Below are 14,852 nucleotides of genomic sequence, written 5' to 3'. Positions count from 1 at the left end.
CTCTTCCCACTGCAAACTCTGGCCTATAGAGAAGAGTGACCACAGAGCTCTTCAAGCATGTTTGGGTTACCCTCATAAATTTACCTTTTACAATCATGGTATAAGGTGTGACTTCTGGACCTTCCTAGGTTAGGTGGGCAGTTCTTAAATGATAAATCAACTATAATAACCCCATCTCTCTAGTTTTTTTAATCCTTTCCTTTAGTCTAAGCCACATTTTGGTCCATGTTTCAGCCAAACAACAAAAAAACTTAGAGCCCTTTCTCACTCCGAGTTGTAACATCAAATTGAAAATCTCTGCTTAGTAGGCCCATATCAATGATTTTGTCCCGATCCAACTTTGTTATCTTCTACCATTATCCCAGAATTGTCTGTATAAACTTGAAAAAATCATGCAGTTCTCTTGGAGTATTACACACGTACTCATGGGTCATATTTTGTACCCCACATTTCAGGGCCTGCCGGTATTTGAGTCTAGTTATAGGACTAGATACAAAGAAGGATTGTGAGGTTGGGTCCTAAGGGCAATCAGAAGTGTGTTGCAAGGCAACTACCTCAATGAAGACCATTAGAGATTTCTCAGGCAATATTTTATATATATATATATATATATATATATATATATATTAATATAGAGGAACCTCAGTTCCAAAAAGCTGTTCAAGAAGCAATTTGTTTGAAAACTGAATCATTTTTTCCCATTAGAAATAACGTAATTGAGTTAACTAATGATTGTCTGCTTTAACATTTCTTATATACAGTAGATATCTAATGTACTGTTTAATTTATAAACACTTTAAAAACAAAAAGGACATGAAATGTAAATGAAAATTTAACAAACAGGAAATGAAATGTACAGTAAAAAAATGAAAATTTAGCCCTAGCCGGTTTGGCTCAGTGGTTAGAATGTCGGCCCATGGACTGAAGGGTCCCGGGTTTGATTCTGGCCAAAGGCACGTACCTCGGTTGCAGGCTCTATCTCCAGCTCTGGTCAGGGCATATACGGGAGGCAACCAATCAATGTGTCTCTTTCACATCGATGTTTCTCTCTCTCTCTCCCTTCCACTCTCTTTGAAAAGCAATAGAAAAAATAACCTCAGATGAGGAATTAAAAAAAAATGAAAATTTACGTACACACTAGAACTTACCTTTAATGTTGAAAGCTACCGATGACTGAATATGGACAGGAGGGATGGAAGGATGTTTTTGTTTGGAAGGGGAGCCTCGTTTGTCTCTTTGCCCCGCTAGAACTTGCTTCAGGCTCACTGGGCCTCTGTCTCACTAAGAACTTATCCAAGGATGTTTGTTTTTTGTCTGTGTTTTAACACTTGCCTGAAGTGAAACACTGCACTGTCATTGAACAAGTTTATGGGAAGGTTTGCAACTTCTTTGTCAAGGTGACATGTCTCAATAAATATTCACAGCACAATTTCCTGAGATGTTAACTGTGCGAAGTTTGGTGGTAAACTGACTCATACTAGTGCATTCTCTCTTTTGTTTGTCACCTGAGAGACACGTGACATGATCATACAGGTATCAGCACGAAAGGGTTGTCTAGTTGAGAACCAAAGTATTTTTTGACAACCAAGACATTTTTTCCCTGTGAACAATTTGGTTGAAAACCGAATTGTTTGAGATGGGAGGTGTTTGAGAACCAAGGTTTGACTGTTAGGGGGGGAGAGGTTTAAAGAAATTAGCTCATGTGATTGTGGGGGATGCAAGTCTGACATCTTCAGGGCAGACTGACAGGCTGGAAATTCTGGCAAGAGTTGATGTTGCAGTTTTGGGTCCAAACCTTCTGAAGGCAGAATTTTTTTTCTATTCTGATTATCTCAAACTTTTCTCTTAAAATCTTTTACTGATGGAATGAGGTCACCACATTATAGAGGGCAATCTGCTTTACGCCAGGCTTACTGATTTAAAATGTTATTGTATCTAAAATCACTTTGCAGCAATATCTAGACTGGTATTTGACCAAAAAACTGTGTACTATAACCTCACCATTTGCCACATGAAATTAACCATAACAGTGTTAAGCATTAGTTCATAATAATTATGAACATAAGAAGTTGGCGGATATTGATATTTTATTCATAATGTCTGAATATTTTCATTTTCTTATTAATTTTTCACTCATTATACAAATACTCATTGATGAATAGCTTAGAATCTAGACATATCTATGCATGACAAAGCAGAAATTCTTCACCCTAGGCCCCCTTTTATTACCCCAATGCAAAGATCTTCAAAATGCAAAGGAAACAGGTGGCTATTCCTCTTAAATGTTAAAAAATAATAACACAAGTAACACTCTTTTTTTACTCTCGGTATGGAAATAGAGAGTCATTTGCACAAGAGCCACTTGTCCTGACCAAGATGTCAAAGGTAAACACAGCTCAATCACCACTTTAAAAAACCTGCTTTGGTTCTTTATGACAGTGCTTGTGTTTGAATGTATATTAAGAGAGCACAGCCTTCTGGTTTCCAGGTCTACATGTCAGGAGCTTGGAAAGCAGCAATCCTATTCTTACACACACACAAAAATATGAAAAATCAATTCTTATGCTTATCAGAAAATTGAGGTCACAAGGGCAAACCGCTTCCCTGAAAATTGGAGAGTCAGGCAAATACAGACAAATGTGCCATACCAGGAGCAATGGAACCAGCCTCTGGTAGGAATACTTAGAATAATTGCTATAGATTTATCATGGATTAACTTGGGAGATAAGAAGTCCTGGAAGCCCAGACTTAGGGGGACTTCCATACTTTCCAGAGTTTTCTTCCAGAAACCCAATCAGGCTCTCATTGTAAAGACCATAGAAAAATCCCTACATTGTTACAGAGGGGAAGGAAAATATCCATTTTGAAATATGCTCGAAGTATTCTGTTCTTCTTAACAAAGGCCTGCCTCCAAAGGAAATTATTTTACCAGAGCCTAGTCAACCCATGGGAGTGGAAGTACCCAACTGTAGCCCTGTTTAGCCTTCAAGGTAGGAGAATGATAATAGGAAACCCTGACTCCTTTCATCCTGCTTGTTGCACCTAAGAGGTAAAAAAAGGCTGAGAAGTCCTTGTGGAAGTCATGAGCCAGGGCAGAGGGTCCCCAAAAGGCTGAGGCCTAATCATGGGCTGCGGATCACTTCCACTCCCCACCACACATCCTGCCACCATATCAATTGTCCTCCTGCACAAGAACAAAAGATGACAGCTAAAAAGAATTGCAAGGTTTAGATCCTGTTTAAAAAGGAGGTTTTAGGGCAACCCAACCCAAGGGAAGATAAACAAGGACAGCAGAGGCTTCTAGCCTCTGACACCTGCAGCTGCAGTAAGCACAGTCTAATTTCTAGCCTGATAAAAAATACATTGAAGGCCTTAAGAGTCATGCTAATATGCAAAAACAATCTGAAGAGATGGAGTGAGCATCACAGCCAGACTAAGACATGGCAAATATTTAGGAATTATCACACTGAGAATTAAAGATAACCGTGATTCATATTGCTAACGGGGAAAGTGCAAGACATGCAATGGCAGATGGCTGAAGTAAACAGAAAGGAGACTCTGAGACTCAAAAGGAAATGGTAGAAATAAGAAAAAACACTAACAGAAAATTAGAAAGTATAATTTTTAAAATAGATGTGTACCTCTTACTGTTTCTAAGAAGTGCTACCAAATTCTGAATAATAGTAACCATCAGACAAACCAGGTGATCTCTTTTTGAATTTTTGTTAATAAGCTAAGCAATATGACATAACTTGACAGAATCCTACCATATAACTTCATGACTTCTTAACTAAAATAGTAGACTACAAAATCTTAAGGTGTTTTAACTATCAGCAGAGGATTTTACAGATCCCCAAACCTAAATGAAGTGGTATGCTGTTTTTATCACTTGTTTTGAAGATAGTTCATTTAATTAAGTCTTTTATATATGAAGAAATTGTGTTAAATGACAGATGAGTTCTTCTTGTATGTGAAATTATATGAAAACTACATTATACTTGACATATTAAATTATCATTAGGGAAGTTCCAAGTAGCCTTTTCAAAACTAGTAAGGCAAAGAGATCCTGATGGAGAAACAGAACATATGGAGAAACAGGTGTAAAAAGATGGAGGAGCTTGAGAAGGATAGAAATGGAGATCCTAACTGAAAGGGAAATTATGTAACATATCTTAAAATGATTGGTGATGTGAGAAATTAATAAATGAGAGTCCATTTCTTTGAGGAGATGCTGATTGTACTGAACCAGGTATCCAGAGAGTGAGTGGTGGAGGAGGCATAGCAGGAGAAGCTAAGACTGGATGAGAAAATGTTTTACACCTTGTGGGTTTCACTAAATTTCTTCTTCTTCTAGCGTTCTCATGACTGCGAATAAGACTTTTGCCTCACCTCCCTAAAGGTACAAAGTGTTTTCTTTCTTCAGCATGTCTTCCATGATTTGCAGCTCCAAAAGAATATGTTTGTTTTTTAAAAATGTTAAAATTGTGTTGTTAGTCTTAAATCTCTTTCTTCTGCTGCCTAAAATGAGCCAAATGATTTATTCAAATTATCATGTTACCTTGTAGAGCTCTTGAGTTAAGGTCACAGAGTGGCTATGCACCTAGTCTGGGTGGAGGGAGGAGGTCTTGCTCTTCCTCAACAAACCTTCCTCGATGCTTCCCTATATTTACTGCTTAAGTAGAAATGGTTATAAGGAGAATGAGAAGGAAAGATAATTTCTTTCTCCCGAACATGTGTTAAACCTTTGGAATCACCTGAAAAAACACACATGATGTCTAAAATTACTTTTAAATGTATTACTTGTAATGACAAGCCTGAAGCTGCAATTCGTTGCACTTTATTCTAAAAGAAGACAACCAAAAAAATATAGTTGGAGAGAGAACTTATAATTAATAAGTAAACACACTTCAGATTACAATGTTGATGCTTAAAAATGACATAAGATGATTTATTTGGATACCTGACTGCTGAATTGACCATTTCCACACAGTGATAGTGTTTAACCTGTAATAGTCAGATTATTTTTTTAAAATCAGACTTTTGGGTTGCCTCTAAACAATTTTTGCATACGTAAAAATGAAATCAGGTTATCTTTCAGGCAATTTTTCTGGTAACATTGAAAAACATCTTTGGTCCAACTGAGGTCTTGGGAAAATATAGAAGCAGTGACATTTGTATTTTTCTTGTGAATAACCACAAGTAAACTTTCAGAGGGAATTTGGAAATGATAAGATCTTGTCATTTACCCTGAAAATTTGCTGGGAATATTGGGTGGAGGAGGTAAAATTAGACTATTTATTGTGTACAAACTATGAGCAGATATGTTATAATGCTGACATAGGGATTGCATCTCCCTAATGGGCATCCGTCCACCTGGGGTACATTTTTGCAGCCCCAGCCAGAGTAACCTAGGGAGCTGGGCTGTTACTGGTCGAGAGTGGTAGTGGGGACCTCACTGTTGGTGCTTCACTTTTCATTGGGTTGAGCAGCAGTCTCTGAAGGTCCCTTTTGGATCTTGTCTTCCCTTCCCTTGGGGTTGCTGACCCGGGCTTCCAGTAGTCACTCTGGATGTCAGCACAAGTCATTGAATCGACAGGGTCTACAGCGCAGCAGGGGCCTATACTGTGGGTTACCAGCATCACACAGGCTCTCCATGGCCTAAGCTTTAGGCTTCTTGGTGGTGGTTGGTGAGACTCTTGGTCCTGGAATGGTGCTGGACCCTTTGGTTGGCTCAGCAAGTAGCTGGGGCCCAGCCACCAGCACAGCCTTCCGCTGCAGCTCAAGCCCATCCTCTCCAGTTACTGGGGGCTGCCTCTCCAGTTATGCGATTCCACCCTCCGGAGTACAGGCCCCAAAAGTCCCTAGGGGCCAGAGAGCAGAGTAGAGGGTGAGGAGACTGGCTAAGAGGTTAAACTACTCCACCACAGTGATAGGGAAGCCACAGTGGCAGTGGCAGAGATGAGAGAAAGGGCCAATACCAGCAGATGGGCCAGCGATAACAGATGCCCAAGGCTGATCCAGCTGATGGGTGGCAGAGATGAACTGCAGTGGCAAGGGCTGAAGAAATGGTCAGATGTTGACGGAGAGGAAGGCCACGGGTGCTGTGAAGAGCCAGCATAATTGGAGAATGACGGACAGAGACGGAGATTAAGGAAGGGTAAGGAGGGTCAACAAAAAGTGCCAAAGCTGGTGATGTAGAAGAGGGATGAGGACTGGCACGAAGCAGATATCTAATGACAAAGTGAAGAAGTGATAGGGAGGAAGGGACAGGAGAGAGGGAGGGGGGATTGACCAAGAGCAGGAGTTCAGCTTTGTTAGAGAGTGAAGATGTGGGATGAAAAGAGTGAACCTTGAACCTAGTGGGTGAAAATGGACATTGACCAAGAATGATGGAAAATGACAAAACTTGACTGAGATGGTCAGATAGAGATGGAAATAATGTAGCCAGCCTATGGTTGTTGACTGCGTGCATGGCCTATGGGTTTGGGATCTCTTGGGAGAGTCTTCACTGTTTTCCCAGGTTTTCCATATATCCCTTTAGCCGCCCCCCACCCCAGCCTGAAGTTCCCACACCAAGGACATCTCTCTGAACCTGAGAGTGGCCTTGGCCAAGACACGTTCTGACAGGACAAAGCTGATGGATTCTACCTCAACTCTCCAGACACGTCCAGCTACCACAGGTGTGCAGGAAGGGGCAGGGAGGGCTGTTCAAGAAAAGCTGTCAGAGGACCCTGGTGTTCAGCTCTTTCTGAAAATATTATAACTGGAGTTGAGCCCCCAAGGTCCCTTCAACCCCAAACCCCAGTCCAGAGCCCACGATTCCTCCACAGCTTGCCTCCCCAGCTCTTTCTTGGGACTGCAGTCTGGCTCATGTAGGCATCCCCGTGTTCTTTTCATACCAAAACTTTCTGCTTTCAGACATACCTTCCTCTTGATTAGGTTCTCCTGGGCTACCTCTCTTACATGCAAAATAAATCTTTAGTTTGCACCCCACTGCCCCCAGATATGGTGACTACAGAGGCTCTATAAGCACACTGTTAGTTCAAAAACTGACCTGGGAAAATAGGGAGACATGAGGGGAGGGTGCGCCCCAGGTTTCACCTAGAGGACTCCACACTGGTGTGGGAAGCTTCCAGGGCACAAATGACTGAATCTGGGGCATGGCTTTAGGTCTGACATATTTTTCATTGGCTTGGAAGCCTTTGGAGAGAGAAGAGCTTTTCCAAGAGGCCTACACCCTGAAGTTATTTCCAAGGTGACCACTAGATGGCACCAGAAAAGAGCTTTTCCTGGTTACCTCCGCTAGGGTGTTATTTCCAAGATGCACACTAGATGGCGGCAGAGAAGACCGTTTCCCTGCCTTAGGGACTCTGCCCACTTGGTTTATTTTTTTTAAAAAATAGATCTTTATTGATTTCAGAGAGAGGAAGGGACAGGGAGAGAGAGAGATAGAAACATCAGTGATGAGACAGTCATTGATCTGGGGATCAAGCCCACAACCCGGGCATGTGCCCTGACTGGGAATCAAACCTTGATCTCCTGGATCATAGGTCAATATTCAACCGCTAAACCACACTGGCCGGGTTGCCCACTTGGTTTAAAACGAGAATCCAGACCCTTGGTATTAAGCTCACTTTGAGATAAATCCTGCTTTAGGCCCTTTACATGCCTTATCTCGCCAACTGTGCCCATTTCCCAGATGAGACAGGGACAATTATTATCTCCATTTTATAGGTATTTAATCTCAAGACTGATTCTAGCACAGTTCAAAGTCCAGAACCATTTATGGGCCAAGATGGGCCAGAAGAACATGCACACACAGTATCCTGGACAAGCAGAGTAATCCAAATAGTCCTTGCAGCTTTGGGTTGAATCTTGTTCATTGTACTTAAAGAAAACCTTCACATAACCTAATCGTTCAGCTTGCCATTCACTCAAGCTGGTTTATGGGATGGGACTAGGGCAGGCAACTGGGGATGGGGACCGGTCCAGATCCCTATAACAATGACTTCCTGTCTTCTACACCCTGCCTGTCCTCTGACCTTTTACAATATGTTCTTCAGTCCAGAGCACTGGTCTGCTTCTGCCCATGATTCCTTCCTCTGAGGTCTCAACTGACAAGAGCTTTCTAGCTACTCAGAATGGAGTCTAGGGTGGGGTTTTCTTTATGGGAAACAAGACAAACACAGAGCTCACTACTGGCTCTACCATCCACTAGCTGTGTGACTTCAGGCAAAGAAATGGAAACTCAGTCTCCTCATCTGGCACATAGGGATAGCCATTCCCTCTCAGGGTGGCTGTGAAGATTCAGTGAAGTAGTGCATGTTTGCTCCTGCCCAACATGTGATCAGCACTCCCTTTCTCTCCCTTTTCCCTCCTTAGTCCTTTCTTTACCTTTTATGGGCCAGATGAATAAAAAATTTAGCAAATAGTCTCCTTTTAGCAGAATGAGCTATCCTATTAGTGTCAAAGCAGCCAAAGCCCCCCTAAGTACTAACTCTTGCATCTGCGCTAGCTTTATCCTCAGGATAGTATTAACCACAGCCTCTCTCTGGTCTTTGTGCTCCTGCTCCTCTTCAAAGACATGATCCCTGTCTCAGCCCAGGCCAGCATCACCTCTGACCAGTCTTCTCAGTGTCTCTCTGCTTTCTGCTCTGTCTCATTCAGTCCAGCCTCTACACTGTGACCAGTTTGAAATCCAGCCACTTCCTGTGTATAGAACTACTAACAGCCCCCCCCCCCCCCAGCGTAGAGAATAAAGTCTCAATCATCAACACAATGTTGAGACTATCAGGCCAGTTTCTTCTCCTGGTCTCATTTCCTATCATACCACCACAATCCAGTCACCCACCAGGTACTCCAGCTATCACCATTAACCTTTTTGGTTGATGATCAGTAATGGCTTTAACAGATAGAGGTGCTAGCATTGAGACTGAGCCTGAATGCTGGAACCTGAATAAAATATAGACTTTCGTGAATAATAATGCATCGATATTTGTTCATTAATTGTTAACAATTCTATTAAAAAAACTAGAGAGGAGAAGTTAAAAGTGAATTAAGATAAACCTATTGAATTCGAACTGGAAACCTAGAGGAAATGAGTGATTTCCTAGTAAAAATAAACACTAATAAACTAGACCCTAAAATAAGGAAAATATGATGATAATTTACCCATCTAGGGACCTCTTCCCGCAGCTGGTGCTCTTCTCATTGTTCTGGGGTTTCCCTTTCCCAGGACAGAGAAGGAACAGGAACAGAGGTGTTCAGCAGCTCCCCTAAGAGCTGACCCCACACAGGTCTTCATCCCCCCCAGCTGTGCCCTGCCCAGTGAGGACACCATCCTGGAGGGAGTCTCAGGTATTATCTTTTTCCTTTTTATTGAATTTCCTGGGGTGACACTGGTTACAAAATTATCGTTTTCAGGTGCACGATTCCACAACACACTATCTGTACAATGTATTGTATTCACCCCAAGTCAAGTCTCCGTCCATCAACATTTATTCCCCCATCCCCTCCTCCACCTCCTCACACCCCTCTCCCCCCAGCAATCACCACACTGTTGTCCCTGTCCATGAGTTTCTTTCTCTTTATGATTTCACTCATATGTGGAATCTAATGAACAAAATGAACTAACAAGCAAAATAGAGACAGACTCAGAAATAGAGAGCAGGCTGACAGCTGTGGAGGGGAGGAGCTGGGTGGGGTGGGTGGAGGGATTGAGCAAAAAATTCTCAGGGATTATTGATTCCTGTGTGTGTCAGCTAGGACTTGTTTTATTGCTAGGAACTGGACACACTTACTAAAGAAAAATAAATAATTTTTTAAATGGTAAAAATATTTGCAAGAGGCAAGTTTAAGAGTGGGTTTGGACCTGGCAGGTCCAGGTTCTCACATTGTTGCAGTGGGACCTGGTCCCTCTCCAACCCTGCACCCTGTTAAGTGCCTTTGGGGGGTGCCATTCACAGGCACAGGCTCTCTCCCTGCATGGAGAGTGTCCAGCAACTCCCAGCTGACACCCACTCATGGGGAAGAGGTGTTTCCCTTCCTTTGGGCTCCATGAAAAGTCACAGTTTAAAAATGCCAGTAGGGTACTGAAATGTCAGGGGGACCACTTTGTAAAGTATGTGATTGTCTAACCACTATGCTGTACACCTGAAGTCAATACAAAGTAATATTAAGTGAAAAAATATATCAAGCAATCCCTTTGGTCTGGCTTGGTCACATTATCATCTTTGAATCCATCACAGCGCTCAGAGGATGGAACATGGGTTCGGCTAGGCATCGGGTCAGCCCTTTCGAGCTGCTTGGACTGGGAATAGGTAGATGAATTCCCGAAGGAAAGCTGAGGTGCTGGATTTGCACATGAGGACAGATTCTGGGTTGGGTAAAGCAGCAGATTCCACACCACCGATGGCCCACTGCAGAGGTTGGAACCTGAAGCCCAAGAAAGGAAGGGGTTCACTTAGGGTCAGGAGCTCAGCCACCCATCCAGTTCTCTGCCGTCCTCCCACAATGACAAGAAGCAATTCCACTTGCTGAAAAGGCAACGCTGTTAGTGGTAAACTCAAAGCTTCTGGCTTTGGCATTGGGTCCTTGCATCTCCTTTTTGGAGAAGAGATATATAAAAAATCACAACATATATAAAAAATCACAACATTTAGATGTTTTTAAAAAACAGCATGAATCCAAAATAATTTTGTACAATGTATCTTGACCAAAAGAAAATAGTCTTTGTCCGTAAGATAAAGCAGTTAAATTGATCCAATGAATTAATCTGGGTACCACTAGGCTTTACTGGACTGGCACCATGGCCCTTGACAGAAGCTGGGTATTTCATAGGGAACCTATACCCCTTTAGGATTATGTCTGCCAGTGAAATAAACTTGTGTGACTCGGAAAGCAGAAGGGAAGTGGAGGCCAATACTCTGATGGTCATGGCAGTTAACCACGAAGATGCCAAGATGCCCACTGTACCCCAGCTTTTTCTTAATCTCCTCCACTCAACATCTAGCTCATCCTCCTGGTGACTGGCTCTGCTGACAATGTGGGCACAAGTTAGGTACTTGGTATCAGGTCTACTGAGGCTGTGGCTTCCACAAACCTTTCCACGTCAATCTTCACACCCACTTTGGCAAATAGATATGTAGCAATCCTCAGGTTTTTCAGCAAGCTCCAACATGCCCACCAGTGCCAGTGCTTCAAGTGCAAGTGCTTAGGACAGTTCCTCTGATTCCTTGCTGCCTCCATTTTAGACTTTCCTTTCCAAGTTTGTCAGACACCTGTGTAAGCTTGAATCCTGTATGAAACCCCTTGTTTCCATAATACTTGTCTTGGCTGTTTTCCTCACTGAATGCAAACTGAATCATCAGTCAACCACATCCACCACCATTCTACCCCATTTATTATTCTTGAAAGATGGAGCTGTCAGAAAGAGACCTGCTTCTAATGTAGAACATTGTAGGGGGGCGTCTAGGGCTATTATTGTTGATACACCTATTTCCATCAAGATACCCTGGGAAGCAACCCAATTTCTTCATCTATCTCAAGGTCAGGAAAGGTAAGCACTAGCAGAGTTAAGCGAGGAGAAACCATTATCTGATGTACAAGCCATATCAATTCATTCAGAAGAAAACATATAAATTATGACACTATTTGACCTTGTGGCCAAGGGTTTGAGGTGAAGTGAAACTTACCATCCTTGGGGTCCTTTTTTTGTTCTGTCTCAACCACGGTCTCAAGATGATGGTTGTGGACGCTGCATGGTCATTTCAGGATCTTTCATTGCTTTCAGCATGACCTACATATTTTATTAAGTTCTTTTGTGTCTTTCGGTTTTCAAGAAATTTTATAAACCTAAGACAATGGTATTGCTCTATACTGAAAAGCTACAAGTTGCACTTCTTTTTAAAAATTTTTAAAATTGGCCCAGCCGGCATGGCTCAGTGGAGGAGCATCGACCTAGGATCTAGGAGATCACGGTTCGATTCCTGGTCAGGGCACATGCCCGAGTTGTGGGCACAATCCCCAGTCTGGGGCGTGCAGGAGGCAGCTGATCAATGACTCTCATCATTGATGTGTCTATCTCTCTCCCCCTCTCCCTTCCTCTCTCTGAAATAAAAACATTAAACACAATTTTTAAAACTGATTTTAGAGAGAGAAAAAAAACATCGATTGGTTGCCTCCCTCATGAGCCCTGACTGGGAATTGAACCAGCCACCTTTGGGTGCACGGGATGATGCTCCAACCAACTGAGCCACCCAGGCAGGGCACAAGTCACACTTCTTAATGTATTTTCAGCATAAGTAAAATACTTTTATTCTGTAAACTATGGCAAAATGTCATTGCAAGAACTTAGATTCCAGGAAGAAATTCTAAAACAAGCAACTCATCATATTACTCTTAAACTTTATTAATGCCTTCAGTTTGTGCATCATTTAAAACAAGATATGTGCTTTATAAAGCATTCTTATACATAAACAGATCAAGGGACTGTTGAGGAATTTATCCCTAAAACATGCACATCAGTTCTTTTCAGTCGTGTATAAGAAAGGGAAATAAATTTTAAGTCTTTTTCTTTGGATTAAAGATATTTGGAACTTATTACTCAGGAATGCCAGCTGTTTTCCTGGAACATATGTGTTTCTCAATAGGAAATGCTGATGTAATTAAAAGGCATTAGTGTTGATAAACAGAACATTTGGGGAAAAAAACATTTGCGCTATGCCTGATCACCAGGAAAAGTGTTCTAGTGGACCTAAAGCACACGTCAAATAAATGAATCTGGTAGCATGAATCAAACGGTTTAGACTGCAAAACAGGTAGCATGAGCCAGATTATGTGACATATATATATTCAAGGCACATGACTAGGCTAAACAGGTGGCTGGGTTTTATTGAATAATTTGTTCTTTCATTGGGAAAATAGTCAAATGTAATTTAATTTCCATTTACTGGCACTTATTGATAAATAAATGCATTTAGATCGAGGGCAGCAAATGTCCCTTCAGATACACATTAAAGGTATGTACGTACTAGCTAACAGATGCCAGACTAGCCAAAGCAGTATGACTACACTCCAGTTTTGCTACAGTGCATTTAAATGAATGTTAAACTGTCTTGCATTGTTTCGATACATCATACTGCCTGCCCTCGTTTCACAAAAGAATTATTCAAAACCAGGCAGTTAAAGAACTTCTTAAACCACAAAGGAAGTTCAGACTATTATTCAATAGCAGTCGAACCCAAACCCTGGAGTTGACTGTTGATTATATTGTTTGGGATTTTCCCAGACTGGAAAAAAATTCCCCCACTACCTCCCTTCATACAGCAAAAACGCCAGCATATTCGCTGTGGTTTTCTTTTTCTTTGGCGAGGCAGGGGAATTTGCCTCCCCACTCCCTCCACGACATACTCCATTAACTATACAATTGCCCTAAATATCAACTGAAGAAAAATATATAAAGAACCATAACCTTCAATAACATTTAAACCATCCTCTTCTCAAATCAACTGCAGTGGGGAAACAGAATATCAAGCTCTGTGAGGTTTGTAAATGGTAAAACTTTCTTCTTGAAAGTGAATATTAGGAGGCCAAAGATAACTCCGTGCACTTCTAATGGGCTAGCAAACTGTTCTCCATCTGACTGAGGTAAAACGTCCAATACTTCACCTGCTTGGGCTCCTAGGAGCAAGCAGCACCAACAGTTTAATTACAATTCCCCAAATAACAATGCCTCTCCATTTATAGTTTTGAAGCACCTAAAACTCTTCAAGGACAAAAAAACAACGATGAGATGTTAGCAATACTATCTGTCTCTTGAATACTTTTGTGTGCACATACGAAACTCATCTATAGTTATAGTAGACAGCTCATAAGACGGGTGCTTTCCACCCTGGTGATAGCTTTGTGCAATCACAGACAAAAATTTCTTTTAAGTAGATGACAGTAGTTAACCAAAGAAACAAAACAAAAAGCCCATTAAGGCTACTGTTACAATAAATGGTTCAATCTGAAGTATATTGGAATAAATTGGTTGACAGGACAAAGATCAATCTGGATGCATAGAACAAGATTATAAACAGAAAAAGAGGAGAGTTGAAGAGGCTGGCAGACACCATCTGTCAGTATTAAAAGGCTTAAATCGCGTGGAGCTTTCAACTTTTTGTTCTCGCATATTCTTGGTTGATGATAACTTTTTATTTCTTCACACAGCTTGGCCATGTAAATCCACCACAGAGAGGTGACACGATGATATAAATGAACACCTGGAGGGAGGAGGAAGGCAATTTTATTTTTTTGAATCTATCAGAGGCCCCTAAATAATACATAAAACAGTGTAAAGACCTACTAACAAATACTGGTTCTATCAGAGTAGCAGTTGTGTAATAATACAATACACTAACCTAGTATTTTCAAAGATAGAAGCTGAATTAAAATGATACTTTCTGATGTGATTCTCACCAGTTTGAATTCCATTATGCTTTCTTCAGTGGGAGAGAAAGCAGTGGGGTTGTTCCTCTTTACTGGAAACTAGAAAGAATCCATTTATATGACCAACTCTTACTGATTCACCATTAGTAGTCATAAAGCTCACAAATGATAATTCCTTTGACGTATGATTTTACTACTAAATACATTCTTAGGTTTTACATATGGATTAATTTTTCATTTTTAGGATAAAAAATTAAAAAGCATGAGTAGAGACTCCACATTTATATTACCTATGAGCAAGAATGTTGTCACTAACCTTTCAGCGGATAATGACACAATAATTATAATTACTAAATCAAAGGAAAGCTGATGATAAAAGACAGCAAAAACACTAGTTTTATTATAGATGTGCTAGCTCTTGA

The 14,852-nt window shown here is 41.3% G+C and overlaps 1 protein-coding gene across 1 annotated transcript in view; it reads right to left on the bottom strand.

Moving 5' to 3' along the window:
• Positions 1-12,388: 12,388 nt before the first annotated feature.
• Positions 12,389-14,852, bottom strand: part of VAMP7 (vesicle associated membrane protein 7) — a 41,032-nt gene continuing 38,568 nt past the window's right edge. Inside the window, exon 8 of the mRNA XM_081124891.1 lies at positions 12,389-14,264. Coding sequence (XP_080981017.1) covers positions 14,196-14,264 — 69 coding nt within the window. The 3' untranslated portion in view covers positions 12,389-14,195. The remainder of the gene's footprint in view (positions 14,265-14,852) is intronic.

The sequence above is a fragment of the Miniopterus schreibersii genome, assembly GCF_964146895.1.
Source record: "Miniopterus schreibersii genome assembly, chromosome: X".
NCBI classification, from domain to species: domain Eukaryota; kingdom Metazoa; phylum Chordata; class Mammalia; order Chiroptera; family Miniopteridae; genus Miniopterus; species Miniopterus schreibersii.
This window is presented reverse-complemented; position numbering and strand designations above follow the sequence as displayed.